General features: G+C 40.6%; 1 protein-coding gene across 6 annotated transcripts in view; it reads right to left on the bottom strand.

The window, feature by feature from the left end:
- The window catches only part of LOC127062798 (protein trachealess), an 86617-nt gene extending 65308 nt beyond the window's left edge, over positions 1–21309 (bottom strand). For 2 of the 6 annotated variants that reach the window (XM_050991569.1, XM_050991570.1), the window contains exons 1-3: positions 20211–21309; positions 6978–7010; positions 1783–1830 (exon numbers count right to left, since the gene is read on the bottom strand). In XM_050991569.1, coding sequence (XP_050847526.1) covers positions 1783–1830; positions 6978–7010; positions 20211–20632 — 503 coding nt within the window. In that variant the 5' untranslated portion in view covers positions 20633–21309. The remainder of the gene's footprint in view (positions 1–1782; positions 1831–6977; positions 7011–20210) is intronic. The other 4 variants (XM_050991572.1, XM_050991574.1, XM_050991571.1 and 1 more) reach the window with 2 other exon arrangements.
- Between the last annotated feature and the right edge of the window lie 2730 nt (positions 21310–24039).

Here is a 24039-nt window from a genome sequence, read left to right as displayed (position 1 = left end):
CAAGCAAATAACAAGTCAATGATGACAGCTTTTTCATTTTATTTAAGGATAATGTAAATAATGATGTCTGTAAGACACTTTGAATTAAAAGCTTCCCACACACGGTACGCAAACACGCACTGACACGCGAAGAATTTAATGTTTATTACTTTATAATAATTCCATCTAATGGATATTTAATATCCATCTGAATCGAGAATCATTTATCTTTTATCAGATCACACTTTCACTTATTATTATTCATAAATAACTATATCGACAAAAAATTACCATGCTATTATATAGTTATCATTGCTGGATCAGATTGTTTTTTTACACATATTATTTATTTTACTAAAACATTATTTTATCGCTTATGATGATACCTCGATGTAGTATAAACAGAAACGGATACGTATGATTAACAGAAAGGGAAACTCGGTCACAGAAAGGATATCCCCACTAACGCCATTAATGATCGCAGATATACTTACGTAAGTATGTATAGACAGAAAGAACCGAAGCAAAATTATTCAACAAATTATTGGTTAGACAAATCGAAGCTTTATTTATCGCTTCAAAGAGATACGTGCCCGTGCTTCGATGCAATTTGATTATATTATTCAATCTTCCACTTTAAATCGATATATCGAGTAATAAATATTCCATTGTCATCTAGAATTGATGTTATACGTATTGTACATACACTTACACATACATATCTATAAAATGAAACGTTTTTATAATTAAATCTCTCAGATCAGCTCGAATCAATACGTTCTGCGATAGTTTCGTTCATTTCTCCATTCGTATGTTTCTTTTATGATACCAAAGAATGATTCTCGATCTGGTCGTTGATCATCGTCGTTCTTAACGAGCATCTCGTAGTCGCACGACAGACATGTATCTACAAGGCGGCATCTTCGCACAGCGGGGGAAACAAAGAACTTGACTTATTCTTCTGCGGGACTAAAAACTAAAGCAGGAGATAGAAAGACACACACACACACACACACACACACATATATATATAGCATTCATCTGATCGTACAATCTTCATGTAACTTATGTGATCATTTTGAATTAATCTCAATAAATATAATATATCGCGTATATATTTACGTATACAAAAAAATAATAAGTGAGAAAAGATGAACGAGATAAAATTATTTGTAAAATCGAAATGTCTTCGAACGATTAAACACGAAATTTCTGAAGAGAGAGAGAGAGAAGATAGAGAAAAAAGAGAAAAAAAAGAGATATAAAAAGAGAAGGAGAGAGAGAGAGAGAGAGAGAGAAAAGTTTAGAGAGAACGTTCGAATGCTTGGGATAAAATAAAGCGAGTTAGGCGAAAGGTCGAAGTTTCGCTCGGTCGCTTGACCTCGGCCGGTAATAAGAATAAATGTGATTCTATTACGGGTTCAATTGTTACGGCTGTGGATATAGGCCGATTTCGATGGAGGACGAGGGACAGATGATCGGGAGCGATAACGTAAAACCCCTTTTAAGACGGTTTTACCTGCCACGTTGTACCCTCGAAAGAACGATATCATCTTGTGCTGACTAGATGTTATAAAATATGTTGATAATCTCATGAAAAAAAATTCATTTAAAAATTCATTTCAAGATTTATAAAACAATCGTGTTTGTATATATATATATAATAATATTTATATAAAATATATATATATATACATATAAATCCCCTTTGACGTTTCGCGTTATCGTATCAGCGAATTAACATTATCCTCGTGATCACGTGACAATTTGTCGTTTACGAATGAGGATTCACAATGTACTCACCGTGCGTTGACGGAAGTAGGATTCCCGACGTCGTCCAGGGACGGTTTCCTAGAACGAAACCACGAATGAAATTCGTTATTGATCGTCTGCAATTGCATCGTTGCTCGATGTTGTTTATACGCGATGCACAAGTTCGGCGTTTGCCACGTTCCGTTATATGCCTCTACCGTGTCCATGATCGATCTCTTGTTTCTTTCTTTCTTTCTTTCACTTTCTCTCTCTCTCTCTCTCTCTCTCTTTCTCCGTATTTTTTCTTCTCTCTTTCGAAGCTCTTCTTTATCTCTCTTTTTTTACGAACAAAGATTAAACACCGATAAACAAAAATTTCTCATAATGTCCACAATTTCACTATCCTTTCGTACGACGATCTTTCGACCTTCCATCTGACTACGAGAGAAGACACGCACTTTTTCTTTGAATGCATCGTGATCGGGAAAAGAAAAGAAAAGAAAAAAAAAACAAAAAGTGAAAAAGAAAAAACAAGAAAGCAGAAATAGAGAAAAATAAAAAAGACAACGTCGAAGTTCCGATAAAAGTTGGAGCATTCGAGAGGACGCGGGTCGAGAACACTGGCATGTGTAGTGCTTAAGTGTCATCGAGCGAAGGCGCGTGTCGGCCTCGTGCTCGCGCTTCGAACCTTCTTCCACCCTTCGTGAAACGTCCCCTCTCTCCGAACTTTCCGGCGAATTGACGTTGCGCGCGCCCCTCGAAAGTCAGCCTACTCGTGTTCGGACTCGTGTTCACTCATGATCCTGCCCTTAACCACACGCTTTAACATAAAAGAAAACCGCGAGATCGTGTGGCGAGTCGGTCACCGTTCGTCTTAACAACCAATTCTAATCCTGTTCTTTACGGTTTTTCTTTCGAATGACGTTATCGCTAGGTCGAAGAGATCAAGAGGAAGAGAAACCAGAAGAGCTCTCCGTCTTCATTTAACTCGGAACGCGAGTCCCGTGACGGCAATAAAACTCCCTTACCACCATCTACGAAGTATCTTTATCTGTGCGTGCAATATATACGTGTACACCACCGCCGACAATGTCCCTCTGATTTTCTAACTCTCCCGGTCTCCCGAAACTCGTAGCGTTTGCCTTGGTAAAAGGGGATCATCGATTAAAACCCAATGGGATTATACCCTCTGATTTTCTAAGGGAAGAGATCGGAGTCTACACCACAGATAGTAAACTCACGCTTTACACTTTCGTTTCATTCCATTTTGCTTGCCTTATAGCGAGCTCTTGTCCATGGTAATCGCTGAGCCGAGTGACTAATGATTATCGATTACCCGTCCTGAGCAGAGAGGAAGAGAAGACATCGAAGATCGAGCGAGAAAAGAGATTCATTTGCAATGTCTTGGATTTCGAAGTAACGTTGAAAAGTTGTGTTGGGTGATTATTAAAGAGAAAGACGGAGAAAAAGGGAGATAGAGATAGGGATAGAGAGGAAGAGAGAAAAGAGAGAGAAAGAGAGAAATACTTTTCCAACGAGAGAAAAAGTGAAGCGTAGCCCGGTTACACGAGATCTTATATTGCCTTAACAGGCAACTAGCCAGACCGGTAAGCATCTATGTACCTACTCTCGGCCTCGTCTAAAGTCAAACTCACGGAGTACTGCTTTTACAACGAGACTTCTTATGGTACGCTATTACTATGACAGCACGATGACACTCATTGCCACTCGAATAAGTTCTACTTCGACGTTCGTGTTCTCCTAGATCGATCGATCGACTTTCCAAAATCATAGGTATTAGCTCGCAAGTAGATTCACGTAAGCAATCCTCGTTCTCTAAGAAATCTTGAAACATATTATACAGGTGTGAGAGTCTTCAGAAGCGAGAAGTTACAAAAGGGGACCATTTGAAAGAGGTCCGATAGGGTCCGTTAAGGCCTCAGCGAGATGGAATCTCCGTGTCGGAAGGAACTTCGCGGTCGATTCGTTACGGGTTTTCAACACCTCGATAGGTGAGCGAAGATCAGCACGGACAAAAGACCGTCCACCTATATATATAAGCGTGTATTTCCACCGTTACGTCATTACACATTGAACCAAGAAAAAAAAATTCAAACGCGACTCGTTATGATTATACGTTAGATTATAAATTAGAATCTCGGACAGTGACTTAGAGGGTCTCTTTATCTCGTATTCTAATCGCGTTTCTAAACGGGAGCTAATCTCGACGCCTTCGACGTATCCTATGCTCCTTTCTTCGTACGTTTTAAAGGTTACCTCGTTACGTTCGTTTAAACTATAAAAAAAAGAAAAAAAGAAAAGAAAAGAAAGAAAAAAAATAGAGAGACAAAAAGAAGAAAAAAACGAAAAAAGAAAGGAAAAGAAGAAGAAAAAACATATAAAAACGGATCGAAAGCCTCGATCAAAAATTCGAAGGCTATATCGAAGATTCGTTCGATCTCAATTTCAGAATTATCCATCAACAGGCCTCGGCGGAGAAAATTTCCAAGAGTTCGTTCCGATCGCTACGGCTCTCATTCTCTTTCTATTTTTCTCTCTCCCTCCCTCTCTCCCTCCCTCTCTCCCTCCCTCTCTCTTTCTCTCTCTCTCTCTCTCTCTCTCTCTCTCTCTCTCTCTCTCTCTCTCACGAGGAGTGAACTGAAAGAACCGGAATGTAGATGGCAGAGGTAAAGGGAGGCGGTTTGGCACATTTTTTGGATCGGGGAATGCCGGTGCAAGCTATTAGAGGGAGAGCAACCTTCTTACGTGGAATCGTTAACCTCGACGGTAGCCAGAGAGCGGTAAAAGATGTTGCGGACGAGGTCTGAATTAATGAATGAACGGATGTTAAGCTATCGGAACTCGATGCTTTTCCAGGAGGATGAGAATGAGAAGGAGGAAGAGGAGGAGGAGGAGGAGGAGGAGGAGGGAGGATGAGGTTAGATCGGCCAACGGACGCGAATAGAAGAAACACTGTGCGAGGTAACTCGCTGCGAAAATATCCATTAGAGATGGAACCGGGGGATAGCGATGGGGGGAAACGGGGAGAGGGTAGAGGAGAGTGCGGGGTGGGAGGAGGGGGAGGAGAGAATTGGCTCCTTTTACGGATGTTAAATTCATTCCGTAGCCGGGAGATCCTCTGCTGTAAGCAGAATGGTATAAATGCTTCGGTTGTTGTCACAGTAATCGAAAGGATTAGAGATTGATCGAAAGAGAAAGAAAGAGAGAGAGAGAGAGAGAGAGAGAGAGAAAGGGAAGATGATAGAGATAGGAGGAAAGAGAGGAAAAGAAAGAGAAAGAGAGCTACCGTTGGTCATCTACGGGGGTTCCCATTCAACCGGTGGCTCGTCTCGCCCACTCATTCGTTCATTCATACGCGGTGCACGCGATTTGAATCGATAAGCAAAGCTCGCGTAGACAGCCGGAGGATCTCGAAAGAGTATGAGAAAGAGAGGAAAAGAGATAAAGAAGAAGAGAGAAAGAGAGAAAGAGAACGAAAGAGAGGGCGCGTGCTACGCGTCCTTCTTTCTAGGGGGTGTCTTATTCGACCCGAACACGCACGCGAGACGTAGCCTAGAGGTTGTGAAGATAAAGGCGCCGCGAGCTACGAAGAAGGAGGTTTCGGAAGAGAGGGAGTCAGAAAATAAGATAAAAGGAGAATAAGAAAGAACGACGCCCGGCAAGGATAATCGGTAAGAAGAGTCCAAAGAGAGAGAGAGAGAGAGAGAGAGAGAGAGAGAGAAGTGGTAGAAGGCGACCGGTCGTCGTCGGCTGCCGGACAAGCGGACGGAAAAGACAGACAGGACTGGAGACCGCTCATTACGAGCGGCGCATGCGCGAGGAATGCGCCGACTCTCATCTTTCTCTCTCTCTCCTTCTTTCTCTTTCTGCTCGATACAATAAATATAGGATCGGGATCGGCGCGGCTGCCGGCGCGCCTCTTCGAGAGGGAGACCCAGCTGGAACGACTTCAAAGTAAGCCTGAACCGATGAACGAATCACGACCGACAACAATGCCCACCGTAGTAACGACATCCAGTTAAATCCGAGGGCCCGCAAAAAATACGCGAGCGACCTTCTTTAAGAGTCAACTCCCCACTATTTCTCCCTAACTCTCTCTCTCTCTCTCTCTCTTTTTCTTTCTATCTCTATCTCTCTTTCTCGCTTTCTCTCCCTTTCTCTTTCTCCCTCTTTCTCTCTCTTTTTATCTTTTCATCCCTCATCGTACCAACTTATATCGAAGTAATAACCATCCTCGATCGCTATATACTTTGGAAGAGGTGATAAGTATAAAACGATTATTAATTACCGAGCTTCGTTCGATCGTAATTAGTCTCCCATCTTTCCAACGGTCAGACTCATTCGTTTTTATTGTCCTCCTCGAAGATGATCGATCAAACTACAAACGCTTTTCTCCATTACTCTTTCTTTCTCTTTCTCCGTTTCTCTCTCTCTCTCTCTCTCCCACTTTCTCTATCTGTTTATCTATTTATCTTTCTCTGTCCCAATTATGAATTCATAAAAAAATCTGCGATCCCGATAAAATTCGAAGATCGATTTCTCTTCCTTTGGTCACTTGTGCAAACAGAGATAGATATAGATAGAGAAAGAGAGAGAGAGAAAGATTGAGACAGAGAAAGAGAGGGAGAGAGAAAGAGAGAGAGAGAAAGAGAGAGATACTTGATTTATATCCGTAAAAAAGAAGTTCAGTTGAGAGGAGACTTTGTTGGTTCGCTCATTGCTCGCCGCGAGCGCGTCGCTGTACTCACTTTGAACAATGGAATTGCGTCGCAACGTCAATCTCCCTGTATCAATCACCTCACGAGCGAGCTCTTTTATATCCCTACTAGCTGCCTTCTTCGACTCCATTCCTTTTCGAGTTCTCTTTCTCTCTTTCTCTCTCCCTCCCTCTCTCTCTCTCTCTCTCTCTCTTTCCTTCCTTCTTTCCTTCTCTCTTTTTTCCTCTCCTTCTATCGACGTGCGTGCCTCGGAATAAAACGAAATTCAGTCCGTAAGCTTTTTCTCTCGACTCGCCACGTTTTCGATACATAGATATATACAACCTCCTTTCGTCACGAATATTCCAAAACGATAATAAACTCGCGGATTATAGTGTCTAGAGAAAAAGAGTGTTGCCCATCCAATCTACTCCTTTTTTCTTTTCCTTTTTTTCTTTTTCTTCATTTTCTTTTTTTTTTCTTTTGGTTTGAAAGCATAACGAAAGGCGACCGTACCGGTGCTCTTACCTGTCTGTCCAACACAGGGCATCGTCTCGGTACCTGTAAATGAAAAAGTTCAAATCTTTATTTCTACGAAATAGAAGTAGAAGTCGATTCAAAAGAAACGTTGACAAATTTTATATAGAAAATACGACGTATGTTGCACGATGATTTCTCAACTTCGCGGCCCTCTCCTTACGTTCACAGTCACCCCCACTTTTACTCGAGATCCTGGCCCCGGCCGTGCTACTACCATCTAAACTACCCCGTCAAAACGAAACTAAGCCGTGAGACTAAAACGCGTGTCGCAGCTTACAGGAAAAAGCTTTTATATGAAAGTTCAGTTATGAATAAGATCGCCGCCGTAAATCGTAGGCGAAGGTAATCTCGCGGTTGAGTGGCGCCCTGTCCGTAACCTCCCTTTATTCTTGCACGATAGACGAAGAGACGCGGCAAATCGTCGTCGAGTCTCCAACGAGCTAACTGCCATATCGTTAGAACTATGTCGAGAATAGAAAAAAAAGAAAGAGAGAGAGACAGAGAGAGAGAGAGAGAGAGAGAGAGAGAGAAACCAAGGGGTCTCTGATGAGATGAATCACAAAAGGTGTGAGAAAAGGCGTCGAGCTGTCAACGAGACATGATTTAAAGCCAAATATTACGACAGAGAGCACATTCCAACAGATCCCTTTTTCGACTCAAGCTCCCTCGTCTTTCGAATTTCGAAGGTACTCGTGGAGATATGTCGGCTAGACTTTATTACCAGGAGCAACCCCTGGAACATTGATTTAATGCGGGAGTAATTGGGCGACCGGACGTCTCTATGAGCGAGCTACCTTCTAACATTAATGTCGTTTAGCCCTTCCACGACCTTCCTTTCGACTAAACCACCAATGCAACCTTCCAACCACCTCCTCGTTCCACCCAACTCTTACACCCCAAAAACGAACGTGAGAAAGCCGAACGGCTGCTTTATTGCAGCCTTTATTGCTTTTCCACTTTTACCTTTTTGGGGATGATCACTCCTTCCCTATTTCTCTATTTCCCTTCTCCCGAATTTTATCGCGCTTATTAAACTGGAACATTCCATGAAGTTATCGAAATCTTTAGTGGCTTTCGTGAACGAAGAAAACGGAAGATGATCCACTTTTAGTCGGGAGTTCACCTTCGCGTGCAGTAAATTAGAGGGTTAAGCAAGAGAATCAACAGAACGAATTTGCACCTAATACCTTCTCATTTTTCTTTCGGTACCGACTATAAGAAAGAAAAAAGGTTAGGGAAAAGAGACGAAGAGGAAGATCGAAAATGGAATTTCCGAAAGTGGAAAATTCGCGTCATGTGTCGTTAAAGTCTTGGAGGGGGTGGCAAGGGGTGTTGGGAGGACCACAAACGTGCCATCTACAAGCAGTCATAATACGCGATCACCGAGGGCAGCTTTGGATCACACATGGTGCGATCACGTTCTTCGACTCCGATCTCTTACACCCCTTTTCCACCCCCGTATATACTCTCTCTCTCTCTCTCTGTCCTCATCCATGATGCCGTGTAAACTTTAACTTTGGATACACCGGCTGCACGAAATGTCTATCCCGTCGACGAACTGTTTCTCGATCGTGGAGGGTAGATACGTGTCTACCGAAGACGAGAGAAAGAAAAAGAGAAAAAGAGAGAGAAAGAGAGAGAGGGTAAGGCACCTAACGTAATGACTAAGCGATGTGTCGGCATAACAAGTGCCGCTTACAGCCTCCCATGAAAATGTAGAAACAACGTACACACCACCCTCGTGAATTATGCCCTACACCACCCTCTACCACCCTCTTACCCTCTCTTTCTCTCTCTCTCTTTTTCTTTCTTTTCTTTCCTTATTGATATTCGCAAAGTATTGGAAAGTTCCTAATAACGTAATATTAAAAAAGGAAACTGATTCCACTTTGGTCCTCAGAATGTCCTGCAGAACCGATGGACGAGGAGACGAAGAATCAAGAGGAAAGAGTTGAGAAGGGAAAAAAGGTTTAGCCCTTCTCCGGGTCAGTGCACTTTCTTCTTCGGCTTCACCGTTTTGGTATAGGTAGCTATATGCAGTCACCTTTCATGCCGCACGATTCGATTCTCCCGCGTTCCAACAGAGACGAGAGAGAAAGAGAGAGAGAGAGAGAGAGAGAGAGAGAGAGAGAGAAAGAGAGAGAGAGAGAAAAAGACAGAGAGAAAGAAAGAGAGAGAGAAAGACATAGCTGGCGCATTATCACATACGTTAACTTTTTCTACCTCTATTGGCCCGGAGCGAGAGACCGAAAAACGACTGATTAATCGAACCAACACGGGGAACATTCTTGCCTCAGTGGTATAACACAAGGGGAACCAGTAGCACGTATAACAATCTCTGTCTCTCTCTCTCTCTCTCTCTCTCTCTCTCTCTCTCTGTTCCTTCGAACTGAGGCACACCACACCCTGCTACCGCATTCGCGCGGATGTCGGGAGAAGAGACACGAGCCGAGTCGAGAAAAAGTCTGCCAATACCATCGCGCGAGCGCGAGTTCCACCGATCTCGTCGGGTTCGACGAAAACCGGAATGCGTTTCTTAGCCGAGAGGGTCGAGATATGTTCTGAAGTTACAATTAACGCTGTACAATAGCTCGACGTGACGTTGCGCGGGAGGAGGGTCGAGAGGTAGGAGCAAGGAGGGAAGAGAGGGCTAAAAAAAGCTTCCACGAACGTTCGTTCTCTCGTTGATCCCTATTAGGAACTATCGCTACTTCTTTCCCCGTTCCCTCTACTCGTTTTTATTCCTTATACTTTTCTCTCTTTTATCTTTTCTCATTTTTTTGCCAACAGGATAATCGCACCGTCGGCGATCGTTACGAAATCGAGATCGCCCGATCAGATCGATGCTTTCTCGCAAGGACATAATATGTTTTTACCATCTTTTTCTGTTTCTTCTATACATGAGTACGTAGCTATTATATATATATATATTTATATACATATACATATATATTTATATATCTACATAGATGCATAGGTGTTTTCAATTCGTACGTCGTCGTCTGAAGAAAAGCAATCCGTGTCTCCATTAAACTTTAATTATATACGTGACGTAGGTGTTATTCGATTAACGTCACGCACATGACCTTTCGTTCGTTCTCCCTCTCTCTCTCTCTCTCTCTTTCTCTCTCTCTCTCTCTCTCTCTCTCGATCGTGAGAGTTCTTCGTATGGACTTTGCGAGTTCTTCCGTGTAACATATATGTATATATATATAGATACACACACAGATACACACACACATACACATAAGCTCGCGAACGGTTAGACGCGATTTACCATCTTTAATAACTTCCCTTGGATCCGTCCTAATTAACTTAATAACCATCCTCGGATATTTCGTCGCGGAGGAGACGAGTCGAAGTCATTATTAAAACGTCTCGGCGTGTTTCGCAGATAAAAAGGACGATAGGTCGGTAGTAATACATACAATACTTTGAGAATTTAGTGAAGAAGGTCGTAGATAATCGAGAACACACCAACGCGATTCTCGAAATAATCGCATAAATTCCATTCGACGGTGAACGATTTCGTTCGTCCTCGTTCGGTCGGGTTCACTGATATCCCATGGGTTAGCTTAAAAGTCGTTTAAATAAAACTTGGAACTTTCCTTGGTGTGAGATGAGAAGAGATGAGAATGCCGAGAGATGGTGTTGATGGTGGTTCGACGGAAAAACACGAGATTTCAATTAAAGAGACATGCTTAGTAATGAGGCATCCTTCGATTTATTGGCTCGAGTAGGCCGGCGCCTAAATGTCTGCGTGCTACCTTCTTGAGTTTCCAATGATCCTACTCCAGTGACTCCTCGCAAAAGACGATGCAAAAGCTTGGGGGAACCTTTAGTAAGGGCCTGCCAACCCAGAAGGCAGCAGCTTGTCCTTCGTCCTAGCTGTCGTCGATCGCGTCGCAAGCACGCGCGTGTTAATATATGGATCTCCGTGTGCACGCGCGTGTGCCTGCCTCCCTTTCTCTCCTTTTCTTTCCTTCCTTCCTTCCTTCTTTGCTTCCTTCCTTCCTTCCTTCCTTCTTTTCTTCCTTCTTTCCTTTCTTCCTTTCCTTTCCTTTCTTCCTTCACCATTATAGGCCAACGATATGCACTCTACTCGGACTCTCATTTGCATCCAAGAACCAACAGACGTTTAACGCGAACTGCGTTCTTACTCTTCTCTCTTCTCACCCCCCTCCATTCCCAGGTAGGATCTTTATTATCGTAGCGTAGAGGAAAACGAGGGCTCGTGTCCATTGATAACACTTCACTCGCTTTCTTTATCTCTCCCTTTTACTTTTTCCCTTTTTTTCTTTTTCGTTTTTTTCTTTTTTTCGTTTAGGGAGAATAAAATTCCCTCTTTTGGAGAATTCTTTGCATTCGCTCGCATGCACGCTATAGGTAGGTAAATACGTGTAATATACTTCACGAAGTATGGTAGAGGCAAGTAGTTATCCTTCATAAATTATTCGTAAACTCATGATCGAGAGTAAATTACAACGTTCTATGTGTCCCGTAAAAAAATGTTTCGTTTTCGTAAAATCTTATCTGTTCTCTTTCTTTCTTTTTTTCTTTATATATTTATCCTTGGTATAAATTTTGATTGGAAAAATCAACGTGTTGTATACACGAAGTGATATTTTTATTTTCTTTTTTCTTTTTCCTTTTTTCCTCTTTCTGAAAGGTAACCGACAGAAAAGCTACGATAAAAATCGACTTCGACGATAAGCTGCGGGCTACGGGAATATTTTTGTATATCTCTTTATTTCTCCATCGTCATTCCACGATGTATCGTATAATTTTTATCGAATCTTAAATACGATCTCGGAATAACGTCGGAAATCATGGCGGAAGGCTTATCATTATTCCTGCATGAAAAATGATCGGTTTTCACGTTCGCTCGAATTAACGTTTTGGCAATCGACGAACATTACAATTAGTGTGCGCGATGTCGAGCGCGATAACGCGTCGAATAAAATAATAAAAGAAGATAAAAGGAAGATCTCTCTACGAGAGTTCTTTGGGACGCGAAAGCACTGCCCGCTGAGCACGATGGATTTCATTTCTCTAAACGCAGTCTGGTGTACGCCGTATGGGAGCCTTTTCTTGCGGGAACGAGTGCCCCGTGTTCCCCGAAGGGTTGATAATTCGTCGATTAAATTGAAAACGGCGGAGCTAATTGTGCCGTGGCTGTATTATTCATTGGATCTCCGACGGAGAGAGAGCCGTAAGCGTGAGTTGTACATCCGAATGTAACTTACGAGTGCTATGAGAAAGTCACGTAAAAGGTACTCGCACGCTGATTCATCTCTCTCTCTCTCTTTCTCTCTCTCTCTCTCTCTCTCTCTCTCTCTCTCTTTCTCTCTCTCTCTTTATCTCGGTCTCTCTCTTTATCTGTCTCACTAAGAATATCGCAAACTTCCTCAAATGTTTTTGAAAGATCTGGTTTGATCAGAAAATAAATAGTTAGATTGATTATCGTGATATCGTTGAGTCTTATTCGATAGAAACTTTTTTTTTCATAAATATTTGACAATTAATTAATCACTTGCGAATATCGTTTTTATTTCCTATTGAATTATTGATAGTTTTGTAAGATAGTAATAAACTATATTATTGGGATATAAAACGAGCGATAGTTTAATAAAAAGAAATAAAAGTGATACTTTCTAAAGAGATATGAAATATTTAGAATCGACTCTGCTCTGCGTAAAGATTCTCGCGAGTCTTATTAGAAATTCACTTGAATGAAACGTAGTCGTACGTTGATTCATCCCTCTCTCTCCTTCTCTCTCTCTCTCTCTCTCTCTCTCTCTCTCTTTCTCCGTATTTCTTTGAGTATTCCAAACTTCTTCAAATGTCTTCAAAAAACCGAGATTGATCATAACATATTTAAATGTATTCTCACGAGATGTTTTTATCTTCTTTGATAGAAATTTTTCATAAATATTTGATAATTAATATCTTGTGAATATTGATTCTTTATTTCTCTCCTATTGATAATATTATATGATAATAAACTTTATGAGATACAAGGAAGATAAAAGTTCAGCAAAAAATATTAGTGATTCTTACTAAGATGTGATATAGTCTAAGTCTTCTATATTCTGAATAAGAGAAAAAACTCTTATGAATATTATGAAAAATTTACATCAAAACGTATTCATACACTTATTCGTCTCTCTCTCTCTCTCTCTCTCTCTCTCTCTTTCTCTCTCTCTCTCTCTCTCTCTCTCTCTCTCTCTCTCTCTCTCTCTCTCTCTTTCTCTCTCTCCCTCTCTCTCTTTCTCTCTCTTTTTCTGTATCTATTCGAGTATTCGAAACTTCCTCATATATCTTCGAAGAATCTATTTTAATCTTCTTTGATAAAAATTTTTTAGAAATATTTCATAATTAATTAAAATATCTTTTGAATACTTTTTCTGTTTCTATCGTATTAACAATATTATTTGTAAGATAATAAGCTTTACGAGATATAAGAAAAATTAAGAATTATTCGAAAAATGAAAATGACTCTTTCTAAGAAAGTGTTATGTACTATATTCTGAATAAAGCAAAAGACTCTCGTGAGTATTACGAGAAATTCGCATGGATAAAACGTACTTGTACGCTGATTCATCTCTTACTTTGTGTCACTTTGAATATCCCAAACTTCCTCAAATGTTTTCTCAAGATATGGTTAGTTTAATTTTATCAGAACATATTTGAATCCTCTTAGAGATTGATTCTCTGAGACGATTGACTCATTATTAAAAATGTTTTATGAATATTCGATTAGTAATGTCATGTAAATAATATTTCTATTTATCACGTAACATTGTTAAACAACGAACCATGTGGTATACGACAAAAAATGAAAGTTTGGTAAAAAATAAAATTGACCTTATTTAAGAAAGTATAAATTAAAATCGATTTTACTTCTCATAAAAGAAAAGTAACACGAATAAAATCTACTCGTATGCTGATTGATCTCTTTTAAATACACATCTACGCTTAGAACTGACTTAATGTTAGAATGTACTTAAATCAATTTTTCTTATGTCATCATAAATATTCAACGAATAATTATTATTCTTTTCAACGATCAATTATTTTTCATCGATCTCTTTCCATCGTTGATATTATTAAAGCATAAAAATATATTCGAATATGAGAAAAGGTGAAAAGATCTTTCAAATGGATTAACGAAAAGGCAAATATTCAATGAAATTTAAATATTTTCATGTGAATATAGGCCAACACCGAAATTTGATCGGAGTAAACCTCTTTAACTAGGTGTCAACTAGTCAGAATCGACTTTACTCTCTGTAAGGAAAGGAGGACTCTCGCGAGGGCACTCTTGTAAGTACTAGAGTACACTTGTATGCGTAGCTTAATCATCGGTATATTCTGTTGGCGAGCGATGCCGCCCACGCGGTCACTTGACCTCCCTACGCCCCCGTATTTCTCAGTTAACCTTATCAACTCGATTCAGCTCGATCTAACCGACTCACGGAGCTTTCTTTCTCTTCCTCTCGTACAAATTCGAACTCGAAAGACGAACTCGCATCTTGCTCTCTCTCTCTCTCTCTCTGTCGCTCTATCTATCTATGTATACATTCCTTTTTCTTCTTTCTTTCTTTCCTTCTTCATTTATTTATTTTTTCGACACCATAACGTAATCTTTTTTCTTCAAACTTAAAAGAAAGTACCCTAAGCTTGTTGGTGTTGCTCATGCACCCATGGGGAAAGAAAGAGAGAGAGAGAGAGAGACAGAAAGAGAGAAAGAAAGAAAGAAAGATAGAGAAAAAAAAATATTTCGAAGACACCCCTTCAAACGGAACCCCGTTTGATAGTCAGGACTCCCTAAAGCCTTCGAAGCGTAACTTAGCATACTTTATTTGATTTTTTGTATTGGATAATAGTCTCAGGTAATAGGGTGCCTGCTTGCCGCGAAACTCGCTCAGGAAAAAGTTCGAGTAGGGAACAAATTTTCACGCTCCCACTACTTGCATTAACGAATTTACATTTTTTAAATGGAAGGGTCCTGCACTCACACTTTCTCTTTCTCTATCTCTTTCTCCCTCTCTCTCTCTCTCTCTCTCTCTCTCTCTCTCTCTCTCTCTCTCCTTTTCTCTTTTCCTTCTCTGGTATTTCCCCTTCTCTACGAGGGTGATAACTCGCGGGCCATTTGTTCGCGAAGAAATGAAACCGCCGCTGACACTGCATCTTAATAAAGAATCGTCCCGGCTCTTTCCTAACGTTCGTTCCCTCTTGAAATCGAGGAAAATATCCGTGTCTATGTATACGAGTCTTCAATCTGTGAGACATATGTTTCGCGTAATCGTTCTGTGACTTCTATTATTACGAAAAATAAAGAGAAAGAAATAAGGAGAAAAAAAAAGAAAGAAAGAAAGAAAGAAAGAAAAGAAGAAAAGAAGGAAGATACGAGTAAAGTAAGAAAAAGAAGAAGAGTAGCAAGGGGGTAGTGGTAGTAGTGGTGGTGGTAGTGGTAGTGGTAGTGACGGTGGTGGTAGGGGGATGTGTGTGTATGTGTGTAAAGTTGTTGGCAAGAAAAAGCCGACAGGAGTCCGGGGGTGCGAATCTATACATATTTAATGAGAGCACGCAGTTGTAAAAAAAGAAAATAAAAAAGGAAAAAAAAAAAGAAAAAAGAAAAAAGGAAAAAATAAAAAGCAGCTAGCGAATCGCGCTCTCCCAATAGCGAGAGAGTACGACAGATACTTTTATTCAAATCTCATCCGACGGTATGGTAGACGACGACCAGAAATGCTCTTTTTCTCTCTTTCTCTCGCGGGCATCTATATCAAAAGAAAAATACTCTCACCGCCTTTCCCGCATGCATAAACATAATCCCCGCATAATGTATATTTCAAAGTCTTTCTGGCCTCAGAGTCGCTTGTTCATTACTATTAGATTGATATCCACCCCTCTGCAGTTTTACCCTAAACCCACTCGGTGGTGTCCATATCGTAGCTTCTCCCACGATTGATAACCTACTACGATAAGAAGTTCTCGACCCTTCCTTCGATATTTGTCCTTTTTCTTTTTTTGTTTTCTCTTTTTTCTTATCATCTATATTCCTATGACATCAATAGATCGTTAATATATAATACTTTGAACACATAATACATGACATAATCGGCAATTAATCCTTACACGAGCTGAACTCTTTGATTTATTTCTGTTCCTGTTTTATTTTCTTTTGTTTTGTTCATCCTCTTCTTTCTTCTTCCTCTTAGTTTCTTTATTCTTTAACCATTTCCCGAATAGGATTTTAGAGTATTTTAGTACGGGGTAAATGGCTCGCGATCTATCGATTATAGAGAGAGGATCGATTGGAAGCCAAGAACGCAACGAGGATCGTAAGCCATCGGACGAACGAGGGACCCCTCGCCGATATCAGTAGCCTGTTCTTATCCACTGATCCGCATCTACATTATTAAACTTGATTGGAGGCCAAGGTAATTCCCGCGCGAAAACGACTTGTTGCTTGGCGTTTGCTCGCTCTTCTGGCCGTCCTATAACGGCCATTATCCAATAGGAAAAAAGTTACTCACGAACGAAAGATGGATTAGCGGTGTCTAGCCGCTTGAGAGAAAAGCTTTTAAGTTCTTCTTCTTCCTTTTCTTTGCTTTTTCTTTGTTTCTTTTTTTTTATCGTTCAACGTCGAATTGATCTCTGTCAACCCTCAATAAAAGTAACCTTTATTGAAATAAAAAACAAAGTGAATATAAAAACGACCAGAAATAAATAAACGAAAATAATTAAAATAAATCAAAATGATCGGTTTAACGATCGATAAATTTTCTCAAATTAATTCGAGAGAGAAAGAGAGAGAGAGAGAGAGAGAGAACATTAAATTTGTTATACGTTGTTTCCACTACTACCCTGCCTCTCGCCCTTCCCCCAATTAATTAACACTTCCAATCCTTTGATCATCAGTGACATTGCTTTCCCACGTTCGTTCGAAGAAAAAAAAAAAGATTCGTCTTCTCTTTACGCCGTACTGTTAACATGAATCTCATCGAAATTAAGCCCACAATGTTGGAAGACCTGTTATAATATGTCGGAAAAGAACGTGAGGCTGTCTTTTCGATAGTCGTCGGTCAGGTCAGTGACGTCGAATATCGTCGAAATTCGCGTGCATATCGAGCAGAAAGAGTGATCTTGGGGACGACGATGACGACGAAGATGCTTCGTTGGGAGAAAAGAAGATAGAGAGAAAGTGAAAGAGAGAAAGAGAGAGGGACAGACAGAAGGAAAGAGAGGGATAGAACGGACCAAGGGCCGCGGGCAAGTTGTATAATATGAGCACGCCGCGCCGGAGTTTCGGCAGGCTATAATCAATTCTGATTGCAGTCCAGCATCGCAGCGCGATCCACTGGCCGATAGCCGAGAAAAAAGTCTGGGCTTCCAACTACCGGGCTGCACGGTGGTTTAACCGAAGAATCGAGAGAAGAGGAACACGAATGGAAGTGGAGGTGGAGGTGGAGGTCGAGAGATGGAGGGAGGTAGGAAGGAAGGAATAAGAAAGAAAGAAGAGGGGAAGATGTCTTCTAGATGTCTGATGCTCGCGTATGTACGCTCTGCTGTAGGCTGGTGAAAGAGGAGAAAAGGAAAACAACAAAAGAGAAGAAAAAGGAGGAGAAGAAGAAGAAGAAGAAGAAGAAGAAGAAGAAAAAGAAGAAGAAGAAAAGGAAGAGGGGAAGATCTGAGGATGAGGTAAAGGTCGACGATATTCGTCCGGTGTGATGCCCGAAGAAAATATTATTTATTAAAAGAATTCCAAACGAGAAAATCTGCTGAACTATGGAAAAAGATAAGAGAGGAGGGAGAGAGAGAGAGAGAGAAGAGTAAAAAAGAGATAGAATTGAGAGGGGAGTAAGAAAGAGGGTGTAAGTCGCGACTCGATGTTGGCAAGAGTTGCCCTAGTCCACCGATTCTACTTCTCCAAGAGAAGTATTGTATATGTTTACACGCACATACATATACAATCACGCAGACGAACATGTATATATGTAGTCAATATATATATATACTATCGGGCTGCGTACAAGAGAAGCGACGTCCAGCCGATAAAAACGCAAGCAAGTTATTTATCGGTTGGTCAGCGGCAGCCAGCCTGGCTCTGAACGGACTCCTGCACTCCTTCTTCTTCTTCTTCTTCTTCTTCTCCTTCTTCTCCTTCTTCTCCTCTTTCTCCTCCTCTTCCTTCTTCTTCGTCTTCCCACCCTCTTGCCTTTACCGAACTATCTCCCTTCTTCGTCCTACGCGTATATAGAAAGTATATGTATATGTATATGTATATGCGTTCACGCACTTGACTCAGCATACATTCCAAAACTCTTCTCTTATCTTCTCCCAGAAGCTTTTTTTCATTAACATACTATATAATTTAACATTGTTGATTGCCAGCAAGAGGACCTTGCTACCGATACCTATCAAAGATCGCAAGAAGGCCCTTGATCTTTGATCACCCAAAAGAATTTCTGATCGACCACGATGAAGCATCTTCTTCTCTCTCTCTCTCTCTCTCTCTCTCTTTCTTTCTCTAACGAGAAACGACAGCAACCTTGATTCACTGTCGCTGGAACAGCAACAGCAACGACTGCTTCTACTGCCCGTGTGCTTCTTACTATCCCTTATGTTCGCGCGCGTCCGGCCCCATTAGTAGTTGGCTGAGCCATCATTCAATAACTCTCTCAATGCCTGTGCGACCGTACTTCCGTGCTCGAAGACAGATGCACTCTCTTGTACCGATACTAATTACCACTTGTTTGCACATCAGGTGTTCAAAACTCTCTCTCTCTCTCTCTCTCTCTCTCTCTCTCTCTCTCTCTCTCTCTCTCTCTCTCTCTCTCTCTCTTTCTCTTTCTATCATTGCGTATCGATCGTTTATCTTGCCCAAGATACTTTCGAAATATCTTACTTATCGTTAGAATCAACAAAGTTGCCGTTCAAAGTACAGAAAGTTATTTGGTTACACTTATTATATGATAACTTTTTTTACGGTAAATATCTCCTCAGTTATATTATTCAATAAAAAGTTTTCATAACTCATGCCGAAAACGTTACGAAATAAAACGTTTCAAAATCTGAGAGACTTTCTCCATAGCGTAGCTGTAGATACGTGTATCAGTTAGATCAGTATTACCTACTCGAGCAGGTTTTCCTGGTTTAGAAGTTAGAACTTTTTAATGTCACCGTAGTGAAATATATAACGGTGAAACGTCTTAAATGCTGGTTTTTAATAAATTCGTACAAGTCAAAGAAATATATTTATGTTCCTTTTTGTTTTAATATATCGAACGAGTTTGCCTAAGTCTTCCCTCGGTTAGTCTTTATGTAGGTACGTACAAGATGCCCCGTTTCTACGTCACTGTATTATAATTAACTGCAATAGAAGACACCGTGCGCTGACCCAGTTGTATGTACGACCACCTATCGCAAGTGAAATGACCATTGCCGAGTTGCATTGAACGTTACTAAAGTAGACTTCTATCAATCTTTCTAACCCTGAGTGTCCTTCAAAATGAACGCGTAAAGAACGCGAGAAGAACTTTGCCAAGCTTCCCGCCGGAACGACCGATCGCTAAGTAACGAATTAAATAACCGGCAACTCACTTAAAGCGACTCGTGAAACAGTCAACGACATTTCCGGAGATAGAGACTATCGTTCGTGTCAAGGCATAGGATTCGAGATTGAGAAGACAACGTGTTAAGGACCGAGGACAGCAACAAGTGTCACTTAACGTAGTGACGTTTCAAATTTCGTAACATTCTGAATAATTGATCCGATTAATTGAATTATTGAATCTTCCTCCAAAAAACGAAAACGTATTCAAATCGATCGATTTTACTTCTCCCTTAAACTCTCTCTCTCTCTCTCTCTCTTTCTCTCTCTAATTATCATAAATAAGATGGTTGAAATAATTACGTTTGGATAATCGAGACCATTCATAGCTATCGATTTTTCTTCTATACAATCTCTGTTACAAAGTAAGGGCTACAAAGTGATATATCGGAACTCGATTGATATTAATCCACATGATACGGTACGTTAAATATTTAACAAGAACACATGCTCCGATAAAGACCGAATCAAGTTCTTTACTCGAGTTCCACGAACCTGCCGTCAACTAAGTGCTCTGGATTTATATAAACAAACATTTGAAATATACAAACCGATAAGCGCCCAATAGAATGTATAGAAAAAGAAGATATGCGACGAACCTGTAGTAGGGGAAGCCCTGGTGAACGTGAAGATCCATGGGCATCGCGGGGTGTGTGGCCCCGTGATGATGAGCCGCAGCCGGTGCGTACTCGCCTGGCGCAGCCAGAGGTGGCTGCATCATGCCAGCGGCGGCAGCCGCGTGGTGCCCTGCCAGCATGGCACCCCAGTGAAAACCTGGAGCACCTGGCATTGCCGACGGGTGATGATGATGATTGTGATGATGATGGTGATGATGATGATGATGAGCAGGATGACGATGATGTTCCAGAGAACGTTCCTCTGGTGTTACTGATACCGTCGCATCTCCACTGGTATTTCCAGCAGCAACAACGGCAGCAGCAGATACAGCAGCACTTCCGGATCCTGCAGCAGCAGCAGCAGCACCGCTTCCGGCGACGCCGCCGCCGCAGCCACGGTGCATCAGCCAGGCCTCCACCACGAACGTCGAGCCTCCTCCTCCTCCTCTTCCTCTTTCTCTTCTTCTTCTTCTTCCTCTTCTTCCTCTTCGTCCTCTTCTTCCTCTTCCTTCAACTTCTTCCGCGTCGAAATCACCACGAAAGCCCTGTTAAATTCTACCCCACTTGTTCGCCTCACCTCTCCCTCCCTTCTTATCGCCCTATCTCCCTCTATCCCTTTCTCTCTCTCTCTCTCTCTCTCCCTCTCTCCCCCTTTCTCTCTTCCTTTCTCTACTTCGATCTATACCTCGTCGCACTAAAGTCGAGCCCTACTCGACCCTGATATCACCCTGGTGGCGCGTCGCGATCGATCGATCAACCGATCGATCGATCGCCCGATCACTCACCATCGCGAGTTTCATTCCTTTATTAACAACGACAACATGTCCTCACTGATAACAATAAATAAAACAACACAAATTTGTTTTCAACGAAATATAACGATCGGGAGACACTCGTCGTACTTTTTTGATAAGTAGTCACCGATCAACGCGATAAACGATATCGGACACACGAAATCACACGAGGAACAACAAAGACGATGAGGAGTCCCACGGAGATCTCCTCTCGCGAGAGCTGCTGCTGCAGCCGGACGGAAGCGCCGGAGAGTGCTGGCGTAGCCTTTAGCTCGGCCATGAATGACGCGCCGTACTTGGAGCTACGCCGCGAAGGCGGAGCTTCGTGCCGACCACGTGACACCTTCCGCCTCCTCCGCCCCCACCATCGTCACCGCCACCACCACCGTCACCATCACCACCCTTCTTCGCGCCACCACCACCCTTTGCACCACCTTTCCTTCGATCGTCCACTCGTGAGCTCATCGCGAATCCCAAAGACTCCTACACGTGGTTCATACAACTAAGCTTTTCTAGCTATTTTCAAAGAAATCATGTCTTTCGTTCAGTGGAACGTCTATCTATTATATTGACTTGGAGAACTACCAAGTCTACGAAGTAAAAAGTCAGTAAGCGATTCGTTTACTTCGAAACTGACATTTTCAACTTCGCAAGTAATATCCACTCGAATAACAAAATTTACATTCTATCCCTTCCTAACGATTCTTTTTTTATTTCACTCAATAGACTTAAACAAAGAGAAAAATCGACACACGGCTCGACTTCTTTGAAATTTGCCACTTCTAGAATAGACGAGTGATTCTCAAAAAGAAAAAAGAAGAAAACAAAATTAATGTACGAATGGTATTCCTAAACTCGATCAATGATTAGCAAATAGCAAAATTAACATTATACTTGATTCCTTGAATTGCACTGTTTTAGATTAGCCAAAAGATAGAACGATGCTTAGCAAATCGTAGAATACAAAAACATACAATTTGATTTTTTAGCGCATGTCAATCAGATTGTACAAAGAAGCAGAATTAACATACATACCTTTCTTAGATCTTGACAATCCTAGACTCGGCAGATAATCAAAAAATCAGTTTGGACATAGACAAGACACATAATACAAATGATTCTTTTCTTATCCCGCAAAAGAAGGGACTATAAAACTTGCGAAGCGCGATCGTTAAATCAGCAGGTTGTGCACGCCTTAGCAGAAGCAATAAAAAATTTAATCAAAATGCCCTCTTGGTAATTTACAGTTCTTGGCCCTTCCTTCCCTCTCTCTCTTTCTCTCTCTCTCTCTCTCTCTCTCTCTCTCTCTCTCTCTCACTCTCTTTCTTACACTCTCTCTCAACCCTTTCGTCTTCTACGAAGGTAAAACAAGGGTGGTGGGGAAATAAGCGAAGCAAAGGACAAAGAATCGGAGGAGCTACGGAGAGAAAGAATAAAGGGTGAAGAGAACCCCACAGGAGTCATAGAGGCGAGTCAGTTGAGGGCAGGCACGTAAACGAAAAAAATAATACATCTTGTCTCAGCTCATTTGGCGGCGTTAACGCGCACTCGCGTATAACCTCCCCTCGTTCTACTTTTCTCTCGTAAATTACAAATTAGTGCTTTGCGCGAACGAGTCGTCTCGTTTACTCTCCTTCCCTTTACAATAGCAACCCTCGTCTCGAATTTTTCTATTGATAATCGTCATCGATAAAAAAATTATATACCTTTCTTAAAATTTTTATAAACATTTCTTTTTTTAATTCAGGTAGCTTCTTTATCATCTTATGATCTCTATCACCTTTTACAAATATCATAATGACTATTGAAGTGTCTCAAGTAATGTCTATATAAAAATTGTATTCACCTCCTATTTTGTGTTATATCAATTTTGTATATTATATAAAAAGAAAGAAACTTATTATCTCGATTCTCGAAAGGAGAAAATATACGATTTTGGTCACTCTCGTGATCATTTTAATCGCATTTTTGCGCTTTTATTTGTAGAGATCGAATAAAAAGAATCGAGAAAATTTGGAAAAAGAAATAGAAAATTTTCTGATGGAATGACAAATGGAGAGAAGAGAAATATGCGAAATGATTATGCGGGAAATCTATGGCGTTGTAATGGTAATAATAATTTATTTAGCGGTTCCGCTTGGAAATATAAGGGGAAGAAGCATTGGCGCAACCTACCTGTAGGTACAGGTGTGAGTCGTAATGATATAGCGGGCTCGCCCTTTCACCTCGAACGTATCCGTAGCTCCGTATCGACTTCAGTAAGGCCGACGCGATCGGACTTGGGAACATCGCAATCATCGTACCGCTATATCAATCGTCAGTGAATTATTATCGAAGGAGATGCAGTTGGCATTACGTTTCTCTTTATCTCTTTTCCATTCTCTATATTCGACTAGCATAATAGAGTATCCAACTAAGCTAAGAATCTATTGAAATGTTCAAAACATTTTCCCAATCCCATCAACTAATCTATCTTAATTTTATGTTTTTTATTATTCATTATTCGTATTCTCTTTCTTTTTTCTTTTTTTTTCTTTTTTTTTTATTAGATCGATTTACAATTTAACAATAACAATAATTGGATTAATAATAAATAAACTAAGAACCATGTAAAAAATCAACATATTTTTTCTTATTACATCGACGTCCAATTAAACAAAAAAGAAAGAAAAGATTTATTTTTAATTATTTAATATTAATCGTATTTCTTTTTATTATTTTTCTATTGTTTTCCATCGCGATTTGGAATTTCATAATCAACCAATAAGTTACTTGTAAATAATCTAAACGTTATAACTATTACACTCGCTCATATATATACTTATAAAAATTTTGTGTTTTCGACTACACATTAAATATTAGTTATTTTCTTTCTCTGTTTTTTTTTTTTAGTTCAATTTACAGTAAAATTCACAATAGTAATAAGTTGAAAAACTATCAAATATAGTGGACAAATTCAATTATTTAATATTCTTTTTCTTTTTTTCTTTATAATTTTTCTCCATTTAAAATTTACA

This window comes from Vespula vulgaris, chromosome 3 (assembly GCF_905475345.1).
Source record: "Vespula vulgaris chromosome 3, iyVesVulg1.1, whole genome shotgun sequence".
NCBI lineage: Eukaryota > Metazoa > Arthropoda > Insecta > Hymenoptera > Vespidae > Vespula > Vespula vulgaris.
This window is presented reverse-complemented; position numbering and strand designations above follow the sequence as displayed.